This window comes from Apis florea, unplaced genomic scaffold (assembly GCF_048593485.1).
Source record: "Apis florea isolate Af1SG1 unplaced genomic scaffold, ASM4859348v1 contig_2897_pilon, whole genome shotgun sequence".
In the NCBI taxonomy this organism is placed as follows: domain Eukaryota; kingdom Metazoa; phylum Arthropoda; class Insecta; order Hymenoptera; family Apidae; genus Apis; species Apis florea.
In genome coordinates this window covers 4,231,485-4,254,546 of record NW_028256665.1, presented here as the reverse complement: position 1 = coordinate 4,254,546, position 23,062 = coordinate 4,231,485, and the positions used below count along the sequence as shown (strand labels likewise).

At 35.4% G+C, this 23,062-nt stretch overlaps 2 protein-coding genes across 3 annotated transcripts in view; both read right to left on the bottom strand.

Annotated features, from left to right (window-relative positions):
• Positions 1–516: 516 nt before the first annotated feature.
• NT1 (Neurotrophin 1) lies at positions 517–10,590 on the bottom strand. Of its 2 annotated transcripts, none has more exons than XM_086907479.1 (10): positions 10,026–10,590; positions 5,545–5,703; positions 5,079–5,225; positions 3,763–3,865; positions 3,557–3,683; positions 2,945–3,106; positions 2,513–2,677; positions 1,794–2,113; positions 1,447–1,726; positions 517–1,224 (listed from the first exon to the last, which is right to left on the bottom strand). In XM_086907479.1, exons 1-10 carry the CDS (start codon positions 10,056–10,058, stop codon positions 1,134–1,136), a joined length of 1,587 nt encoding a protein of 528 aa, XP_086763605.1. In that variant the 5' UTR covers positions 10,059–10,590; the 3' UTR covers positions 517–1,133. The 2 variants fall into 2 exon arrangements, with proteins under 2 accessions (XP_086763605.1, XP_086763604.1); XM_086907478.1 differs by having other exon boundaries at positions 517–1,353; positions 10,026–10,588.
• A 10,079-nt stretch (positions 10,591–20,669) lies between these two features.
• The window catches only part of LOC100872150 (uncharacterized), a 161,994-nt gene continuing 159,601 nt past the window's right edge, over positions 20,670–23,062 (bottom strand). Inside the window, exon 8 of the mRNA XM_086907509.1 lies at positions 20,670–23,030. Coding sequence (XP_086763635.1) covers positions 22,783–23,030 — 248 coding nt within the window. The 3' untranslated portion in view covers positions 20,670–22,782. The remainder of the gene's footprint in view (positions 23,031–23,062) is intronic.

Genomic DNA, 23,062 nt, shown 5'->3' with positions numbered 1-23,062 from the left:
TTTTTTTTTTTTTTAGAATCCAACGGCTCTCGATAACGTTCCATCCGGAGGCAGCGAAGCGGAGAAAAGTGTGGCTCGCGGGAGACACGGTTCGCGGATCGACGCGGAAAGGCCTGGTGCAATTGCCTCCGCAGAAGCTTGGCAAGCGAAACAAACGATTTACAGACGAGCGAGCTAAGCGAAACGTGCTCTTGAATTGTGGCTAGATTCCCCCGAGAAGGTGCGTTAACATCATCGTGATTCGTTCGAATCAAGTTTTACATTTCTGTAATATTTTACGTGCCACGAAAATCTCAAGAAATTGGAAATAATTTGGAATATTGCGCGCACGTTTTAAAGCATCGCAAATAGAATTTAATTTGGACGGGAAGGAATGGTTATTTAAACGAGTTTAAACTGTTGTGTAAGGCGATTGTGGAGATTGTGGGGCAAAAAGTAGGTGGTGGTGTTTAAGTAACAGGGATAAATCTTGTTTCCTTGGTGGAGGATAATGCAATAATTTTAACAACGAAAAAAGAAAAAGAAAATTGAATTATTTATTTGATCGTTCACGGGATTAACGATTAACATTTTATAACAAACGATCGTTTATATAATTATAAATAATAAGAAGTGGAGAGTAATAAATACGATAAAAATTCGAGCGACGTTATTTAACAGCAATGCGTTCTCAATTGCACCTGCCCAACATTCTACGTAATATACTTATACTTAAACATCCACTACCGTTATAATTATAATACAATGAAACGTAATTTCAACATATGAGAGCATAAGATATTTTTATATTTTTATAAATCTCAAATCTCCATCACGCGCATATAATATAATACTAGGCGTCAAAATGATTAACAGTGTGCCGGACCAGTTGTTAATTTAATTACAATCGAATTTACAATTTTTCCTTTATTTCTATTTACCGAGGGAATGATTTAATAAAAACGATCCGGCATTTTCCAGTCGTACTCAAGATGAAAAGACACTGTTACATTTGTGAAACGAGTCGTTTAGTAAGGAATAAATGTAACATCAACTACGAAACTACGAAGCTACGAAGTATATAATATCCTTTCGCTTCTGCTTGGTCGAGAAGAATGAAAAGATCAGGTACTCGGAAAAATGGGGAACGGCGTTCAGGATGCAATCATCGGTTTCCACGAATTCGAATCGTTTTGTTCCGACATCGACGTGGTCTCAGACGACTGCAACTGCATCGCCTCCGGTCTGAAAAAATCGATAATCGGATGGTAATTGTAATTGACGCGCCTCTGCGGCTCCTGGTACTCGTCGTCGAAACCGCCATTTTGTAGCCTCGACGTGGCGTCCATTTCCAAATCGTACGGTTGACTGTATCTACGCATGTTCACGATTTCTTATTTTCTTTTTTTTTTTTTTAAACAACCTTTCCTTTCTAACAACTTGCCTGACAATTTATTACAAAATTACCTGCTCAAAATTGTGCTATTCGCTGTATGATCTTCGACGTGAGACTCTCTTCTGTAAGGTGGCCTATTGGGGGCGCCCCTTTGGTTTGGCCTCGATTTCAATAAAGGCCCGGTGTATCCCGGTGCTCTGGTGTTCGGCGCGTGCTGTTGGGGCAATTTATCGAACGGCCTTGAACTCGTAGAAGTCGAAGGCTTCTTGTTCTGCCTTGCTCTTACGGGAAGCGTGAACGACGTCGGTCGACCGGGCGCGGTCTCTATCGCGGGCTTCTTGCTATTCGAAACTAAAACAAAATTGTAGATGCACGTTTTTGAAGAGGAAGAGAATCAATTTTTTTCGTTCAATCGTACCCGAATCGAAATTGGTGGGAAACTTGTTGAAATAATTCAACTTGGACGAGGACGATTCCTCGAAATCGTCTTTCTGCTCGCTGGTGATGAAATCGGAGCCGGGGAAGGATTCCTTGATCCTCGAGGGTGGATCCTTTTGATGAGGAGGGAAAATTTCCGCGTAACCGTGCACGTGACAATTGCAGCAAGTCGGCACCTTGAAAATGTCCATGTGCAGGCCCAACTTGTTGTCCCACGTCAGAAGCCTGTGGTAATTGTACACTTGGGCGCAGGAAGAGCGATAATTCTCGGATATGAAAGCGCAGCTCGCTTGTGGATTCCTGAAAATGGAAAATGGATGAAATTTCTTTCTTTTTTTTTCTTAATATTAAATAAATACGAATATTTCTGATACGTGACGTAAATGACGTAGTGACGGTTCACGATCAATTCTACTTGCTTGAACTCGACAGAGAAGGTATTTTGTTTAACTTGAGTGGATGTTGAATTTCTAAAGTTAGATGCAGAAATCGATAAGTTTTGCGAGAAAGTCGGGCTCGATTCAAAATAAATCATCGGAACGAATAGTCGAGGTAAACGCTCGCTTCTTCAACTGATTCAAATAGGAAGTTTTTGCTTGTAACCGTGACTAAAGAGTTTAACTTGCAAGCCGATGAAATGTTATGCTGGATTATGGATTGATTTTTACGTAACATCTCGTCCAAATTAATCCAACTTACGAGCATTTCTCTAGTCGCAATGTTTGAGTATGCTCGCCAGTGTTTATTATGTATTTCCATACACCGGAAGCGGCTCTTGCCAATTGAGGACGCGCGTATTTGATGACCGATGGACACGTGAAACCCTCTTCCACATTTTCGAACGATGGATTCAAATCTGATCTCCTGAAAGGAAGATGAATTGGATATGATTGAATTGGAACAAGAGAAATACAATTTTATGTATATATAAAAAATAATTTAAGACATATGACAAGGCAAAATAATTCAGCTTACGTTCTATGTATTTAACGTATTCGCATTCTTTTCATAAACATTCATAATTCAACGTATTATCGAGTCTTACACCGCTGTCGACGCAGTTGCCATTCAACAAGGGGCATACTAATATATATATATATTTTACTAACGTGTAATTACGTACAGTCTTACCTTCTAATTTCGTTATTCTCGTACCGATTATCATATTTATTTTCCAGAGGCAATGGAACCGGAAGAGTCTCGGCAGACTCGTCGAAATCCTGCGACTTGTAGTCAGTCAACAAGGCGGCGACCATCTCCTTGTTGCTCCTCAAACTTCTCATGATGGCCTCGCTGAAAAAAATGATTTCGATCAAGACAAATTCGAAAGAAATAAATATTTCTCTGATTGATCGATTCAGAGCCGACATTCGAACAACAATAGTCTGTCTCACGATTCGAACGTGGATCAAAACGTTCGTTACAAAAAGGAAAGTAGCTTTTATAACCTCCTCCCTCATCTTCAAACCCGTAATTTCTTAATTAAATGGTGAAATGATTTATGGGAAGAGGAAAGTCGATTGTGCAATTCGAACAATTCGAATTACAGGAAGGAGAGAGAGAGAGAGAGAGAGAGAGAAAGAGAGAGAGAGCGTTTTCTTCCGCTTTATTTAACGAGTTACGTTTCGTTGTGAGACGATTAATTAACTTACGGATTATTGTCGTTCATTAGAGAAAGTCCAACTTTTGAACGGGATTAATTGCGTAATAGTAAATGGAGAAGGAAAGTGAAGCAAAACTCACTGAGGATAATCAACAGCTTCCAGACAGACTGTCTTTGTGAAGAAATTACATTCCTTCTCGGTTGGATCTCGTTTCTTTATTTCCGTGGGTCGTCTAGGTGGTCTCGTCAGAGATGATCTGGACAGATCTGTGAATTTGATTTTTTTTTTTATCGAATGTTGTAGTATAATTGGAAATTGTTGGTTGAATTTTTATTTCAATTATACCTGTGAAAACGTTTCTTCGATTTAAAGGGGCTGGTCTTCTCGGAGGTGGCCGATAACCGGGTCGTTTCCTTAAATTGGGCCTCACGATTTTCAATTCTTGTGGCTGTGTAATAAATACACGAATATCTTCAATTAAAATTCTTTCCATGTCTAGTGAAAATGTGTAGATCATATCGTTTAGAGTAGATTCTTTGCTTCTCTTATTGGACGGACTGTACGATAAATTTCAATTTCAGTTTATCGGTCGAGAAATCTCGATCAACAACTTAACAACGCTCGTACATACATTTTCACCTGATTTCTGATTAACTTTCCTGAGAGGAAAGTCTCAACATCCTATGAGAAATTTACATGCCGTTTGCCCGTGATTCTTACGAGAATTACGACCAGCTGTGACGATAAATACATCGTGAAAGTGTTCGCGGAGAAAAGAAAATAAATCCTATCATATACCTTGGAATATAAGTTTTCCTGTGGAAAATTTCTCAGATCAGAAGAGATCGTAACGTAACTTTGCTCCTTCAAGACATTAAATTATTTTTATTCCATCAGTTAACGAGTCTTTTACTTTATACGTGTTTACTTTATACATATTCTTATAAACGTGACTTCTTCGAGGAAGAAGTATGTAATAATTTTAGAAATCTGTAATCATAACGGTGAACTTGTTTCGTTATTCCTAGGACGGATTTTTGCGAGCAGTTGAGAGCAGAAAGTTAGGAGGCCGAAAATAATTATATGGAATGGCGCTCATATGTGACAAAATTGTACGCCTCGATGTGATTTACGATAGAAAGGGGCTGGAAACGTGACTTTCTAAGAATCTTTCCCAGTAACGAGGCGAACAGTCGTCGATCTCCTCGTACAATGATATCGATATCTGGAAGAAAACGTATTTAAAAAAAAAGAAAATTTCAGAAATTTCCTTTTCCCTCAAGCAAGGTGCGTTGAACCTCGTACAGTTGTAATGGTAAAATCGAAGTTAAATCACCGCCTGCTACTCGATATTTACGGTTTGTACAAAACGAGTCACTTTCCCTTACAAGGTGTTGAAACTTCGTCGTCGAGACGAATAAATAAGAGATTCATCTTGCGAGATAGAGGACGGTGGAAGATTTATAATCATCGTGTCATCATTCTCAGAAAATGGTCAATTGTGGGGGAACGAAAAGAGGATGGAGAACAACAACAAGTATTTTTCTTTCGCAGCTCTGCTTCGTAAGTCTTCGTTTACTTTGTTTTACTTTGACAATAATCTATTTCATTGAAAAAAAAAAAAATTGTATCGAATAACTATAATTCGCGATATTACTTACCTCGGGTAATTCTTCCACCGATTCCTCGTCACCAGTGGCATCATCAGATACGATCTTGGCAATGTCCATACTTCTCGACAGCACGACCTCCCTGCTGCCATTTTGTCGGCTTCCATTGCTCAGAAGGGCACGAACCTTTTCCAACCTCTGTCGAGTAACATTTTGACAGAGAAATGCAACATAGTTTCTTTTTCAATCTCAACAATCTCGAAACAATTATTCTTCATCAAATTACGCGGTTTCAAATACTTTTTTATTGACGCTATGAAAGGATAATAAATTGGAAGAGCACCACGATCGTCAATTTCTCCAATAAACGGTAAATGGTATAGGTGCATCTATACAAGTATCCTTTCGTCAACGTGTTAACGATACGTTTAACACGTTAAATTAATTGCAATTAACCCGGCCAACTCGACGTTTAAGCGTTACTTAAAAAAGTACTTGGAAATTTATTTTCACTCACGCTCTCTCGTGCTTGATCCGTCCTGTTCTTGAGATCCTCGCTCATCAACGTGGCATCCGTCTCGTTACTCTCTTTACGATCATTAGACACGAGCTTCGCGTTGTCCTTTGGATTCTTCTTCTCGGCCCTGACGTCGATCGAGGATAGTAGCACGAACGCCTAAAAAAAGTAAGACGAATCTCGTCGAAGCTGATTGTTGTCGTGCCGTAAATTTTCTCTGGATCGGAACGGAGTTCAAATGTTAAATCTATCTTCTCGCGTGATCAATTATTTTTACGAATTAATATACTTTTCACGATATAATGTTCTATATCTCTATATTTAGATTTCGATTTCGATTACAATTAATCCTATCCTACGATTTTTTTTTTTTTTTTTTTTTTTTTTTACTTTTCTTTTTTCCCCTTTAGTTTGGACATTTTGAAGAATAGAATAGAATGTCGATTAATATCTATTGACTCTCGTCGTAAATGTTTGTTAATTCAATACAAAATTTTAACGGACTATGAAATTTTACACGAGTGATCGTAAATTTTTATATTTCCCATCTACGATTGATTTAAGCTGGATAAACCGTACATATGAATATTAATTGCAAACGTTAAACCGAACGTTAAACGTTTATATAGATTCGTAAATATAATTTATTCTTCCTCCTTTCATTCACTCGTTCATAAAACACGACTTATTAAATAATATTTATTTAAATAAAGGAAGAGAATATTCGTAATTTTTTTTTTTTTCTTTTCTTTTTTCTTATAACAATATATCACGTGTTGTTACTCTCAGACGAACAGAATCCTATAATTAATTTCTCTTTTTTATTCCATACTAAACACACACACAGTTCGTCCGTTTGAATGAACATATTTTTCCCTTTCCTTCGTCTCTCACGTGTCATTTTCTTCAGAATCTATAATTAATCCTTCCCCTCTAGCGCACAATTTATTGAACGAAACTTATATAAACGAGGGAAGAGAACGCTACTCATTCAGAGACTCCTCTTCCGTTTTCTTGTTCCTTATCTCGTTCAGATGATCCTTTCCGCTCTCATCATTCGCAATCTGTAATCGAATAAAATTTTCCACGCACAATAGCGCGATTATTCTCTCCCGTTATTCTCAGATCGAGAAAGAATCGAGCTTCTCGATCTCGCGGAAGAGATCTCGATCTCGATGGAAACGTTAATTCCCCTCAACCGGAAGTGGACGTTGTAACGTGACGGCGCGTAACACTACTCGTGAAATCGTCGTGAAAACACCGATTCGATGAGCGGGGCACGTGTCGATCTCTTCGAGTGAAATTACGCCGATTTTTCGCCTAACTGAGAAATGATAAAATAGCGGATACGATTCGCTAGTACAGGTGAAAGTCGCGCGTTTCGAATTGGAATGGATAGTTTCCAGAGAGAAAAGAAGAAGAGGAAGAAGAAGAAGAAAAAGAAGGAAGAAATGGAATTGGCTGTGCGTGCATTTAACAAGAATTGGATATGAGATTAATAATTTTGTTTCGAAATGAATTATTCATACGTGGAATTTTTTTTCGTTCAGTGATTTATTGAAAAAGGATAATTAAACGTTTTATAACGTTTTCTAGATGAAATGGAATTTCTGCCATCCCGGATATTTGAGAGAAAGAGTTAATTTTAATAATCGAATTTTTAAAATGAAAATTTCGTTAATAAATTTCGTTTATTGATCGATCGAGTAAAAATACAAATCGGATGACAATATAATAATTTTGCCATAATAATTTTCATTTATCGAGTTTACCCACTTCCTCTGAATTTGTATGAATGGTTGTATAACTTTCACGTTGATGCAGGATCTTGGATAGAATAGTACTTTCTAAAATATGAATTTCTTAATAGTATCACACATCTGTTCACGATATCGAGTGTCAAGCGATGTTATCCTAAATTAAAAAATAAAAAGAAAAGAAAAAACCCATAAAATCTTAAATGAAATACAAAATAAATATTACATTTTTAAGTTATATCTCATAACAATTATTTTTCTATAATGTTACGAATATCTTCGACGATTATTGACGATATTTATTCACGATTTCTCTCATATTGATATCACAGATCGTATCGCATCGATCATGGGTGGTCTTACAAAAGTGGTCCAAGATCTATCCAACGTCAGGTCTACATCTATCACATACTATCTTGCATCTGTATCAATTGTCTGAAAGATCAAATGTATTTTGTATCAATTTCTTATCACTAACAATTCCATTATCGTGTTACTTGTCCTCCCGATAAGAATCTATCTCCACACTGTACTACCACTCTATTATTCCTACAGAGATCCGAATTTTCTCGAGGATTGAGACGAGACGAAGAAATGTGGGTGCGAGAAACGTTTCCAATGCAGAAAGTGGAAGATGTAACGAGACGTGAAAAGACTGTGGCGATCGTGTTACATGAAATAACCATAAACGTGGAAATTCCAACATATCCTCTTCTTCGTTTGCAATCGGCGGTGACCTAGTAACCATGATGCTCAACAAGAGGAGGAGGAGGAGAAGGTACGATTTCACTGTGAGTGATCTTTTTTTTTTTCTTCTTCTTCTTCTTCTTCTTCTTATTCATTTTTTCATATCTAGAATGTTCATCAATTCTTGGCAAATAACGCACGATATTTTCGCAGGATATTTTGTAACATGGTTGCCATTTTCACGATTATTTTTCTGAAACGCGTGCAACGCGTTTCCTTCTGTTGCTCGATCATAATATTCCTTGTCGTTTCTCCTTTCGCATCTTCACGAATTAAGGAGTTAAGCAGGCAATCAATAGATCTCTATGATCTATAGATTGTATAGGAAATCGATAAAGAAGGGTTTTCTCAAACGATTCGATGTTAAATTAGTCGTCATATGCATCAAGATTTGACGAAGATAAAGAATTATTATTATCTAAGGCTGGTACACGCAATACATTATCCTCATTTTTAATTCCTTGAAATTAATTAATTATACTATTATCAAACTTGCAAACTCTGTAATTAGCTAAGAAACCAACAACTTTCGAATATCGCATTATAATGTAATGAGTTACAAATTTAGAAGGAGGAGCTTCGTTATTTAAATGTCTGCAGGTGAATGAAAAAAAAAAATAAAAAATAATAATACAATAATAAGAAAGATTTTTTATCAACGTATAAAGATCTTCTTCTATAAGATTTCCTCCGTGCAAGATCTTCTTTTCTTTTTTTTTTCTTTCTTTCTTTCATTATTACGAATATCAACAGTGTTGATATTCTCCGGTTACAAAACTTTCTTAGAACTTTAGATTATCATCGACAACTTTCACCATGCTTATCGATCTAAGATGATATCCATTCATGAATTATAAATCATTTATTGATTTATTCCATATTGGATCGAATTTTCAATGAAACTTGATATACTAAGTAATAATGTGATTAATTCAAAAAAAGAATTATATGTAGTTTTAAGTATGGAAAAAGTTATAAAGATTAAATTATATTGTATATCTTACAACTCGTATTATTATTATTATTATTTTATGAATAACTATATTTTGCTTTTAATAAAATTTGATCACATTTTTTAGAGAATAAAATTAAAGTAAATAAAAAGTGTCATTGTAAAATCATATCAATAATATTATTTTCAGAATCATTTATCTCACACATTTTTTTTTTTTTTTAAATAATCATCCAGGAATCATACAAGTAACAAAACAACATATACACATAAATTGCACATCTTATTATACGTAATTTTATCAATCTCAATCAAACACGAGCGAATGACGAATAGAAAAAAATATGTGTTTGAAAAATCTAATTCTCTAGCAGGATAGAAAACGAAGAGAAGAGTGAATTGATGATAACGTAGGAAATCATTAGCATGTTCGGCCAATGATTTGGTGTTTTTAATCTTCGATAAATCTTTCACTAACACGTGAGAGGGAATTCGAGGCAATTAAGGGAAGTTATGGATAGTTACTTTTCCTGGTTCCACTGGGTTACTAGATCAAGGCCACGCAAAGGTTGTTCCACTTTACATAAAGAGAACTACGACAGATGCTTCTTTCCTCACGAAGAGATTGAGATTTCTTTTGAAGTTTTGACGAAGAATTTGTAAGATTTTCGTTTATGGATAACAAGTTTGATAAATAACGAAACGTGTAACAGCCAAATTGATTATTAACGATTGTTCGAATAATTAGAAATTTTTCACGAAAGTATTATTTCTATGAATCATTAATGTGATATATAAAAAACTTTCTTGTATCAATCATTTTTACAATGCTTGTAATTCGACGTTTATGCGTCGAGTCCATGAAAGTTTCTCGTGATTATAAAAATATGAGATGCATTTTATTTAATTAATTCCTGACAAATTGGTGAAAGTAGAATTCGTAAATCGAGAATAGCACAATACATATTCAGCGCTTAGTATCCGTGTTATCTACGATTATTAGTAAAAATTCGTAAATTTCTTACCACCGTGAGAAAAAGCAATCCTCGCGCCATCATTCTTCCCTCGCGCGATCTCTCATCAAAACCTTCCCTCTTCCTTCCGATCCACGAAACCACATTCACTATCACCACTATCTCGATCAATCCGACTAACTACTCGATACGCAAAAAATATCTCCAATCTCTAATTTCTCGATTCAAATCACCCAGAATCACATCGACATCCCTCTTCGATCATTCCCCTCAACTTGCTCCCAAAACTGATAACCAACCGATCCCTCTTCCAACAAAGTCTTCGACCAATTAATCGACGTAAGAAACTCTTCTCGAAAGCGAGAGCGCGATCGCGGAACAACGACGTTTCGACGCCTCTCGAGAGGACGAAAAATTGTGCGCTCGTGGAGGCGCGCCGACCTCTGGATCCGGCCGTGTGCGCTCCTCGTCTTCATCAGATGGAAGGAGACGCGGCGGAGAAGAAGAAGAATCGCGGGGCCCGATGCCTGCCGGCTCTCACGTGGGGATAATGTAGGAACGAGCGTGCCTCGGGTCCTGCGTGTTCCCCCTTCGTCGAGCCGTGACCGAGAAAACCGGACGGCCGGATAAGCGTGTCGTGTATTCGGAGAGGAGGAAGAAGTCGGCCACTCGCGACCTCCTCCTCCTCCTCGACCGGATACAGCTTTAGTCGAGGGAAGTAAGGACAGAGTGGTGGTCCCCTGCGTCACCCTCGACGCGATGACACGTGACGTGTTCACTACGATCTTCGTTCCCTCTTTCTCTTTCTTTCTTAATCTCTCAAACGATGATCCTTGCGAACGGTATTTTTTTAATATTTTTAACGAGTTTATTTTGTTTTTGACGTTGTACAAGATCGCTCTGATTTCGACGAGAAAGTTAGAGTATTTTAGAAAGTTGTAATGCGTTAATCGATGTCGATGGATTGGTATATATAGATATAGGGAATTGATAAATATTCACAGTGTACAGGTGTTAATGGATAAACGACAATTATTATATTGTAAAATATAGTGCTTCGTATTCTCGTGCAAATAAACTTTCTTCTCTTGCAGCAATTCGGGGGATTCGTTTTGTATATACGTTTCTAATGTGCTGGATAGAATCGGAGGGTGAAAGCGAGCAATCGAGATTCCGAATCGAATGGTTTCGAGTTAAACCCGCAATCAACGTTCGTCGTATGAGGTTTACGGAGGAAGTTTCTAAGGCATTCAAGATTCGTTGTAATCTGTCGTATCTGGTAATATTCTGCATGTAAATGGATGGTAAATCAGATGGTAAATTTAATGCAATATTCGAAGCAACAGAATTGTGGATAAAATTGTGATTAATTTGCGATAAGACGAATGATTTTAGATATCTATTGACGTAAGTAGAATTTGAACTTTCTTCATACTTTTATCGTACCATTTATAAAACTCTTATGTTTCATTATCAGTTAAACTATTATGTTTCAAGGATATGTTGTAGGATATATCGAAAAGCAAAGAGATTGTACATAAGTACATAATGTACACTCACAATGATTTAAAAAATTTAATAGAAATTCACAACTCATAAATACAATGAAAATACATTCAATAATAAAATTGATACGGGAAACATATTTAAAAATTTATGGATATAAAATTTGGACCAGGAAATTTTTAAAAATATTATTACTCAAACAGAAAGATGTGTAAAGGTAAGAAAACGGATAAGTATTAGATTTAAATAAAATGGTAAATAAAAATTGTTCCTGAGAAGATGAAACCACAATAAGATAAGTATGCAAATGTAAGTATATAACAAGTAAGTACATTAAATTCATTACACAAAGAAAATTTTAAATGTGGTAATTACTATTGAAAAATAATCTCCTATTACAGAATCGATAAATTGATCAAAAATTCTTCTATGAAACATATTCAAATTTAATTAGGAGAACAGAATTCTAAAGAAGGTAGCGCGAAATTTTTTGTAAAATTGTTAGTTTGATAATTTCTCGACCCTCGCTGAGAGTTTCGTGGTACTCCACAGATTTCTCAGCGAGGGCCGAAGAACCGCCGCCGACACGAGTGGGGGCTCGTGTCGGTCAAATGGCGGTCCGAATAAACAACGACGCCGGTGTGGCCCTGGCGTCGCCAAAAACTCCTTTCCCGGGGATACTTCATCCCCAGGAAAGTGCAAAAAAAAAAAAAGGCGCGGGGAGCACAGGAAATGTTCGATGAAAGATTTCGGTGCTCCCCAAAAGCGCTGGAGCAGGCCACCGTGGGGGTTTTAGCCGGTAAAAGTCCGGCACTACCTCGGCCACTTCCCCCAAAGGGGCCGAGGTGTCCTATGAGGATTTCCCCCACGTAAAAAAAAAAAAAAAAAAAAAATTTTTAAATTTCTAACTAATATCTTAAATTTTCATTAGAGTATAAGAACACAACAAAATATTGCAAATGAAATATTTAAAACAATTCTTAATACAATATTTAATACAATACTTAATACAACACATAATACAATAAATAAAACAACATTTAATACAATATTTAATACAAAATTAAATACAATATTTAAAACAATATTTAATACAATATTTAATAAAATATACAATACAAATCAATTTCTTAAAGATAGAGTTATAATTTTTGATACTTTAACAGGAAAATATGACAAGCAAAGAGGTGGCATTAGAAATTTTTAACAGAGACCAATTTTGCAAAGTTTCTAGCCCAAATTTTCGACTTTTCATTAGGAGAATATGTTAAGCAAGGAGGTGGCACTCGAAAATTTTAACAGAGATCAATTTTACAAAGTTTCTGGCCCAAATTTTCGACTTTTCATTAGGAGAATATGATATGCAAGGAGGTGGCACTCGAAAATTTTAACAGAGACCAATTTTACAAAGTTTCTGGCCCAAATTTTCGATTTTTCATTAGGAGAATATAATAAGCAAGGAGGTGGCACTCGAAAATTTTAACAGAGATCAATTTTACAAAGTTTCTGGCCCAAATTTTCGACTTTTCATTAGGAGAATATGATAAGCAAGGAGGTGGCACTCGAAAATTTTAACAGAGACCAATTTTACAAAGTTTCAGGCCCAAATTTTCGACTTTTCATTAGGAGAATATGATATGCAAGGAGGTGGCATTCGAAAATTTTAACAGAGACCAAATTTACAAAGTTTCTGGCCCAAATTTTCGACTTTTCATTAGGAGAATATGATACGCAAGGAGGTGGCACTCGAAAATTTTAACAGAGACCAATTTTGCAAAGTTTCTAGCCCAAATTTTCGACTTTTCATTAGGAGAATATGATAAGCAAGGAGGTGGCACTCGAAAATTTTAACAGAGATCAATTTTACAAAGTTTCTGGCCCAAATTTTCGACTTTTCATTAGCAGAATATGATAAGCAAGGAGGTGGCACTCGAAAATTTTAACAGAGACCAATTTTACAAAGTTTCAGGCACAAATTTTCGACTTTTCATTAGGAGAATATGATATGCAAGGAGATGGCACTCGAAAATTTTAACAGAGACCAATTTTGCAAAGTTTCTAGCCCAAATTTTCGACATTTCATTAGGAGAATATGATAAGCAAGGAGGTGGCACTCGAAAATTTTAACAGAGATCAATTTTACAAAGTTTCTGGCCCAAATTTTCGACTTTTCATTAGGAGAATATGATAAGCAAGGAGGTGGCACTCGAAAATTTTAACAGAGACCAATTTTACAAAGTTTCAGGCCCAAATTTTCGAATTTTCATTAGGAGAATATGATATGCAAGGAGGTGGCACTCGAAAATTTTAACAGAGACCAATTTTACAAAGTTTCTGGCCCAAATTTTCGACTTTTCATTAGGAGAATATGATATGCAAGGAGGTGGCACTCGAAAATTTTAACAGAGACCAATTTTACAAAGTTTCTGGCCCAAATTTTCGATTTTTCATTAGGAGAATATGATACGCAAGGAGGTGGCACTCGAAAATTTTAACAGAGACCAAATTTACAAAGTTTCTGGCCAAAATTTTCGTCTTTTCATTAGGAGAATATGATATGCAAGGAGGTGGCACTCGAAAATTTTAACAGAGACCAAATTTACAAAGTTTCTGGCCCATATTTTCGACTTTTCATTAGGAGAATATGATATGCAAGGAGGTGGCACACGAAAATTTTAAGAGAGACCAATTTTACAATGTTCTGGCCCAAATTTTCGACTTTTCATTAGGAGAATATGATAGGCAAGGAGGTGGCACTCGAAAATTTTAACAGAGACCAATTTTACAAAGTTTCTGGCCCAAATTTTCGATTTTTCATTAGGAGAATATGATACGCAAGGAGGTGGCACTCGAAAATTTTAACAGAGACCAAATTTACAAAGTTTCTGGCCCAAATTTTCGACTTTTCATTAGGAGAATATGATATGCAAGGAGGTGGCACTCGAAAATTTTAACAGAGACCAATTTTACAAAGTTTCTGGCCCAAATTTTCGACTTTTCATTAGGAGAATATGATAGGCAAGGAGGTGGCACTCGAAAATTTTAACAGAGACCAATTTTACAAAGTTTCTGGCCCAAATTTTCGACTTTTCATTAGGAGAATATGATATGCAAGGAGGTGGCACTCGAAAATTTTAACAGAGACCAAATTTACAAAGTTTCTGGCCCAAATTTTCGACTTTTCATTAGGAGAATATGATATGCAAGGAGGTGGCATTCGAAAATTTTAACGGAGACCAATTTTACAAAGTTTCTGGCCCAAATTTTCGACTTTTCATTAGGAGAATATGATACGCAAGGAGGTGGCACTCGAAAATTTTAACAGAGACCAATTTTGCAAAGTTTCTAGCCCAAATTTTCGACTTTTCATTAGGAGAATATGATAAGCAAGGAGGTGGCACTCGAAAATTTTAACAGAGATCAATTTTACAAAGTTTCTGGCCCAAATTTTCGACTTTTCATTAGGAGAATATGATAAGCAAGGAGGTGGCACTCGAAAATTTTTACAGAGACCAATTTTACAAAGTTTCTGGCCCAAATTTTCGACTTTTCATTAGGAGAATATGATATGCAAGGAGGTGGCACTCGAAAATTTTAACAGAGGCCAATTTTACAAAGTATCTGGCCCAAATTTTCGACTTTTCATAAGGAGAATATGATAGGCAAGGAGGTGGCACTCGAAAATTTTAACAGAGACCAAATTTACAAAGTTTCTGGCCCAAATTTTCGACTTTTCATTAGGAGAATATGATATGCAAGGAGGTGGCACTCGAAAATTTTAACAGAGACCAATTTTACAAAGTTTCTGGCCCAAATTTTCGACTTTTCATTAGGAGAATATGATATGCAAGGAGGTGGCACTCGAAAATTTTAACAGAGACCAAATTTACAAAGTTTCTGGCCCAAATTTTCGACTTTTCATTAGGAGAATATGATATGCAAGGAGGTGGCATTCGAAAATTTTAACAGAGACCAATTTTACAAAGTTTCTGGCCCAAATTTTCGACTTTTCATTAGGAGAATATGATACGCAAGGAGGTGGCACTCGAAAATTTTAACAGAGACCAATTTTGCAAAGTTTCTAGCCCAAATTTTCGACTTTTCATTAGGAGAATATGATAAGCAAGGAGGTGGCACTCGAAAATTTTAACAGAGATCAATTTTACAAAGTTTCTGGCCCAAATTTTCGACTTTTCATTAGGAGAATATGATAAGCAAGGAGGTGGCACTCGAAAATTTTAACAGAGACCAATTTTACAAAGTTTCAGGCCCAAATTTTCGACTTTTCATTAGGAGAATATGATATGCAAGGAGGTGGCACTCGAAAATTTTAACAGAGGCCAATTTTACAAAGTATCTGGCCCAAATTTTCGACTTTTCATAAGGATAATATGATAGGCAAGGAGGTGGCACTCGAAAATTTTTACAGAGACCAATTTTACAAAGTTTCTGGCCCAAATTTTCGATTTTTCATTAGGAGAATATGATACGCAAGGAGGTGGCACTCGAAAATTTTAACAAAGTCCAAATTTACAAAGTTTCTGGCCCAAATTTTCGACTTTTCATTAGGAGAATATGATACGCAAGGAGGTGGCACTCGAAAATTTTAACAGAGACCAATTTTGCAAAGTTTCTAGCCCAAATTTTCGACTTTTCATTAGGAGAATATGATATGCAAGGAGGTGGCACTCGAAAATTTTAACAGAGTTCAATTTTACAAAGTTTCTGGCCCAAATTTTCGACTTTTCATTAGGAGAATATGATAAGCAAGGAGGTGGCACTCGAAAATTTTAACAGAGACCAATTTTACAAAGTTTCTGGCCCAAATTTTCGACTTTTCATTAGGAGAATATGATATGCAAGGAGGTGGCACTCGAAAATTTTAACAGAGACCAATTTTACAAAGTATCTGGCCCAAATTTTCGACTTTTCATTAGGAGAATATGATAGGCAAGGAGGTGGCACTCGAAAATTTTTACAGAGACCAATTTTACAAAGTTTCTGGCCCAAATTTTCGATTTTTCATTAGGAGAATATGATACGCAAGGAGGTGGCACTCGAAAATTTTAACAAAGACCAAATTTACAAAGTTTCTGGCCCAAATTTTCGACTTTTCATTAGGAGAATATGATATGCAAGGAGGTGGCACTCGAAAATTTTAACAGAGACCAATTTTACAAAGTTTCTGGCCCAAATTTTCGACTTTTCATTACGAGAATATGATATGCAAGGAGGTGGCACTCGAAAATTTTAACAGAGACCAATTTTACAAAGTTTTTGGCCCAAATTTTCGACTTTTCATTAGGAGAATATGATAGGCAAGGAGGTGGCACTCGAAAATTTTAACAGAGACCAATTTTACAAAGTTTCTGGCCCAAATTTTCGACTTTTCATTAGGAGAATATGATATGCAAGGAGGTGGCACTCGAAAATTTTAACAGAGACCAAATTTACAAAGTTTCTGGCCCAAATTTTCGACTTTTCATTAGGAGAATATGATACGCAAGGAGGTGGCACTCGAAAATTTTTACAGAGACCAATTTTGCAAAGTTTCTGGCCCAAATTTTCGACTTTTCATTAGGAGAATATGATAAGCAAGGAGGTGGCACTCGAAAATTTTAACAGAGATCAATTTTACAAAGTTTCTGGCCCAAATTTTCGACTTTTCATTAGGAGAATATGATAAGCAAGGAGGTGGCACTCGAAAATTTTAACAGAGACCAATTTTACAAAGTTTCAGGCCCAAATTTTCGACTTTTCATTAGGAGAATATGATATGCAAGGAGGTGGCACTCGAAAATTTTAACAGAGACCAATTTTACAAAGTTTCTGGCCCATATTTTCGACTTTTCATTAGGAGAATATGATATGCAAGGAGGTGGCACACGAAAATTTTAAGAGAGACCAATTTTACAATGTTCTGGCCCAAATTTTCGACTTTTCATTAGGAGAATATGATATGCAAGGAGGTGGCACTCGAGAATATTAACAGAGACCAATTTTGCAAAGTTTCTAGCCCAAATTTTCGACTTTTCATTAGGAGAATATGATATGCAAGGAGGTGGCACTCGAAATTTTTAACAGAGACCAATTTTACAAAGTTTCCTGCCCAAATTTTCGACTTTTCATTAGGAGAATATGATATGCAAGGAGGTGGCACTCGAAATTTTTAACGGAGACCAATTTTACAAAGTTTCTGGCCCAAATTTTCGACTTTTCATTAGGAGAATATGATATGCAAAGAAGTGGCATCAGAAATTTTTCGTAGTATTCATTTTTACAATTTTTCTGGCTGAAATTTCGCCTTTTGAACAGGAGAATATGATGTGGCAAGAGGTGGCATTAAGAATTTTTCGCTGAAGTCATTTTCACAAATCTTCTGGCTGAAATTTTCGATTCTTAACAGGAGAATATGTTGTGGCAGTTGGTGGCACTTAAAATTTTTTGCTGAAGTCATTTTTGCATAGTTTCTGGCTGAAATTTTGAATTTTCAAACAGGAGAGTATGATATATCAAGAAGTGGCTTTCGAAGTTTTTCTCTCAATAGTTAGTTAGCGAATTTTATTTTTCACTAACTTGTATTTTATTTGTGATTAGGAGATTAGGAGATAATTATAGTAGAGATGGCACGTGGAATTTTGGTATAGGGTATAGGATTATAGGAATATAGAAAAAGGTTAATAAATACTCTTGTAAAATACTTTTATAATTTTTTTTTATTTCAAATATATATACATTCAATACGTATACATTTTATTGTTACAATTTGAATATTTTGTTTCTTGCATTCTTATTTTCCATCCATCGTCAGTCTTTCATTTCTTCACTTTCCCTTTTTTCGTTGTATACTATCACTAAATTATCCAAAAGAACCAGGGATTATTTTCCGACAGCCACAGCCAAGGAGGTGTTGATTTTTTTGAAACATGTGCATCCTTGATATTATTTCGGTGAAATGAAACGTGCTTTTGTACAAAATGTAGGTTACTGGTTTGTTAGTGTTTCTGTAAAAGAAAAAATAACATTAATTAATATAAGATAGAATTTTCCATTGGACGCAAACGAAAGTCGAATGTATCGTTGCGATTTTACTTTTAATTTAAATAAAATGGCTCGAATTTTCTAATAGAAAATACTCTTTGTTCGTATCACGATCATAAATGATAGAGATAATATAAATGATATGCTGTCCATAAATCAAAATTTCTTTAAATCCAACATATATCGTATTTATTTTTTTAAAATTTTTAAATCCACCAAATCTTAAATCCACGAATTTTCCTCTTCAAAGTTAAATCTTATTCTCGATCAATCATCGGACTATCCTTCACCGTAAACAAGTCTCGACGTTTTACGGCTGTTTCAAGATTTCCGGAATGCGATCCAATTTACGATAACGATCCTTACCCCGATACCGTGTTGGCTGCGACGTAGGATAGTCCTGAGAATCGAGGATAACCTTGCAGAACGTTCATATGCCGTCCACGCAATTCTCGCTGACAGTTCTTGGGGATGATTGGAGACGTTTCACGATTCCTCCTGCGGTTTACATGCTTCCTTTACGATCATTCTGATTCCAATGACTTCTGTTGTGCACGCCTCGAATATATTTCTATTCGTCCCTGCTAAATCTAATTAAATTGCTTGAACTTTAAATGTTTTGCATTTATTGGATTCCATGGTACGACGGTTTATTATTATTTTCAATAATTTTTAAATGCGCAAAGTTCTCCTTTTCCTTAACCAATTCTTGTACTCTTTGTAAGCTTCGAATTTAATTAACGATGTATACGTATATATATATACTTTTGATTTTGTTACGGGACTTTTCAGAGGAAGAATATAAAACATATAAAGTTCGCTGTTAAAGTTAAGTTATGCAAATTTTACGAGAGGATCCCGTAATGGGATCGAATTTCACGAAATCCTGTTTTCTAGACGATAACGTTTTCATTGACCAAAAGAAGTTTGCATTTAATCATGTACCATGTATGTACCATTTTATATTTCTTGAATAAATTTTAATGTTAATAAAAAAAATTTTGTTATTTAATCGAACCCTTTGATCCTTAACTAAAAACTGACTGAATGCTGAACTTATTATTTCCAATCATTACAAACCTTCTTTTCTTCGTTTCATCATTCGAGAAATACTTACGAAAGAAGATTTTGGATCCTTTAGAAAGTCGGTTAGTCGAGAGTAATTACTGTTCGAATTTATGAAATAATACAGAGAGACGAAAAAAAGAGACAGGTGAAAGTTTTGTAAGCATCGAAAACTGTAATAGATCTCTCCTTATTTAAAGAAATAAATTATCGGAAAGTAGCAAAAAAGAGAAAGAAAAAATAATCCCAAACGTAGAAATGCAATTTACACACGATTAAATTTTCCACAACTCTGACTGCTGTTCTTATACCGTTTATTTTACGAAATAGATAAAAATAATCATTTTCATTTTGAATAAAAAAAAATTTTAATATTTAATGATAAATTTATCATCAATTAACCAACGATTGATAAATTGATTAAAATTCTTTGCTCAAAGTTACTAATTTACTTTTTACTATTTTCGATAAGAATATTTTTTCAATCAAATTCAAAGATGTATCGATGTGTAGTAGCGCGTTTGGAATGCATTTTTGCTTCGTGATGGAATCAAGCTAATTAACACGGCAATAATGGAGAAGCAAGAAAACGAGGAGGACGATATCATCGTGACAATTCGTTCGTAAGTTTTCGCAATTAAATCGACGGGAGAGCGGGGAGTTTAATTGAGATCTGCATTCTCGGCCAATTATTCACGCATTTCTCGCGTGAAAAATGCGAAAACGTTCTATTAAAACGCTTTCCTTCCCTTTCCCCCGAGAATATTAAATTATACGAAATCTACCTTTAATTGTTCATTTGCGTGCATCACCTTTCGTTCGTTTTAAATTAAACTTATTTATATTTTAATTAACAATCTTGATTTTTGCCGCGTCTCGAGTTATTTATTATTTAAATATTTCTCTAGTTTATTAAGAGAGAAATCTTCGTTTCGAAGAGAAAAAAATTCTTCTCAAGAAAAAGTATTGAAAAGAAAAATAAATTCTTTCTATACAAGAAATATACAACAGGGAAGAAGGAAGAAATTTCTTATTTCTTAAAATTCTATTCTTAAAAGTGTGGAAGGAAAAATAAAATTCACATGAGATTTACGACAACGTTTACTGACGAAAAAAAAAAAAAACTTCTTATAATAATTGAGTTTATACATACAATATTCTTGCATTTTTTTGGGGGACGGGGATGTAACAAAGAACAAAATAGGCCAAAAAAAAAGAAAAAAAAAAAAAGATAGGAAAATAGTGTACGTGTATATACAATCGAATCGCAGAGCGACGTTTCGATAAAGTCTAAATTAATAATTCCTTCTCTTCGATATTACGGAAGCGAGGTTGAAATTCTCGAAGAGAACTTTGAATAATCGACGTCGGCGTAAGAAAACTTAATAAAAATAATCAACCGCGAATGGTGGGGCTTTAATCGGTTTCTTTTTTTTACGCGTATAAAAAAAAACGAGAAAAAAAAAAAAAAGAACGAAATACGAAAGATATCACAAGATCCAGACAACAATAAATTTATTGACACGTGCTTGAGGACCGATCGCCACCCCATACGCATCGAGAGAGACTAGAATGATTAAGAATGATTAACTCGACGATTGAAATCTTGTAAACGTTCGTGCTTAATGATGATACAATAATAATAATAATAATAATAATAATAATAATAATAATAATAATTATTGTTACAATAATCGATATAACTATGATGATACGATAGAAAAGGATCGCTTTTATTTTTTTCAAGATTTTTTTTTTTGATTGATACGATGCGATTTTGAAATGTGAGTTTATGTACAATGGAAAAGAAGTGAAAAATATATAACACGCAACGACAAAACGATGTACACCCTTGCTCAAAGTTTTAGAAAAGTCATTATATTTCTTTCTAACGTTCAAACGAAGTAAATGTTAATTGTACGAAACGATTTTATTATTTACAACAATTTTATTAGAAATAAAATCTTGCGATTTTTTTTTTTTTTTTGAGCAAAAATGAATAATCGATCGATTTACGTTTGTCACTCGATTCACGTTTGATGAATTGTGCGATTGATCGTTTATCGGAGCTTTTCTTCGAGCAATTTTTTTTCTTATTATTATTATTCGTTATAAATATATCTATGAGCAAACGATTCTCTCTCTTTTTTTTTTGTTTCTACATTTTTTACAATATGCTTCTTTAATTTACAGCATTATTTTGTATCGATAAATCGTTACCATTAACGAAAAACACCGATAGGAACGAATCTTCGACGACTGGCGCATTGATTGAAGAAGGAGAACAGATACGTTGCAATAATACTTAAACGAAAGAATCTTGAAAGAATCTTAGATGTTTTCTCCTCGTTGGAAGAAAGAACGCCTCTTATCTTTAACTGTACATATCATACGTTATTCTATTTTCATATTTGCATTGTTAGATCATTCTTGGTTTTCTACCGGCAAAACCATTCACACATCCACTCTGTCTCCTTTCTTGATCTTGCATCTCGTGCAAACTATTCCTCGCCTTTCATGAGTTTCATACTCAACATATTAGCACTTTTTCTTTCTATGCACCCAAAATATTTATTATTTTGAAGAACAGAACACACTGTCACAATTCTTCAAAACTCTTACAACGTATAAAATCTGCATATACTCTCTCTCTCTCTCTCTCTCTCTCTCTCTCTCTCTCTCTCTCTCTCTCTCTCTCTCTCTCACTCCCTGTCAAAAATTTCCTCGTTCCAAGTATAAAATCCTTATAGGAAAAAAAAAAAAAAAAAAAGAAATTAGAACAACATGGACGGATTTTGGAAGGTTCCAATTATACAACAATTCTTTACAAATATTTAAATATCTCCCGATATGATACAAACATTCGTGTAAAAATTCTATTTTAATTATCGACTGCATATCCATTTTCCGTGTAAAATGTCGCGTGTTAAAAGAAACCAGTTTACCGATACAATCCTCCCCGCTCGGGCTACACAAACAGAAACATCACGCCACTCGTACAATTATCGATCAAGTGTCAATACACCGAATCGATATCAAAACTATTCACTGTTCTTTCAGCGAACAAATAACCACCGATCTCCTTCGTCGCGCACGTCGATGTATAGATCCAGGCGCGACGGTGTCAATGATGGTGAAAAATGGAAAATAATTTCCACGGGTCATTTAAAGTAGGATTTTGGATCGGAAGTTATGCTCAATCGGTGCATTCGGATGCAAAACTCTCGAGGTCCACGTAATGTCCGTTCATGTTGTCCTCGAGAAGCTGGGCCAGATCCCTTCTCAGCGTCTGGAATTCCGGCCTCCTGTCTGGATCGGCGTGCCAACACCGGGATATCACCCTGAACAGCTCGCTTCGACAGTGCGAAGGCCTCTCCAGTCGATAACCGTTCTGCACGTTCCGCATCACTTCCCGTGCCGTCATGTCCGGGTACGGCGTCGAACCTGTAAACCAAGAATTTGTTCCTGTGTCGAGC

Excerpts from the sequence above, each read along its gene's own strand:
- NT1 (XM_086907478.1), bottom strand. The coding sequence starts at position 10,058 with ATGATGGCGCGAGGATTGCTTTTTCTCACGGTG. Across the intron at positions 3,866-5,078 it reads CGGTGGAAGAATTACCCGAG|CCACAAGAATTGAAAATCGT; the intron begins GTAAGTAATATC and ends TTTATTACACAG. Across the intron at positions 3,684-3,762 it reads TCGAAGAAACGTTTTCACAG|ATCTGTCCAGATCATCTCTG; the intron begins GTATAATTGAAA and ends TCAAATTCACAG.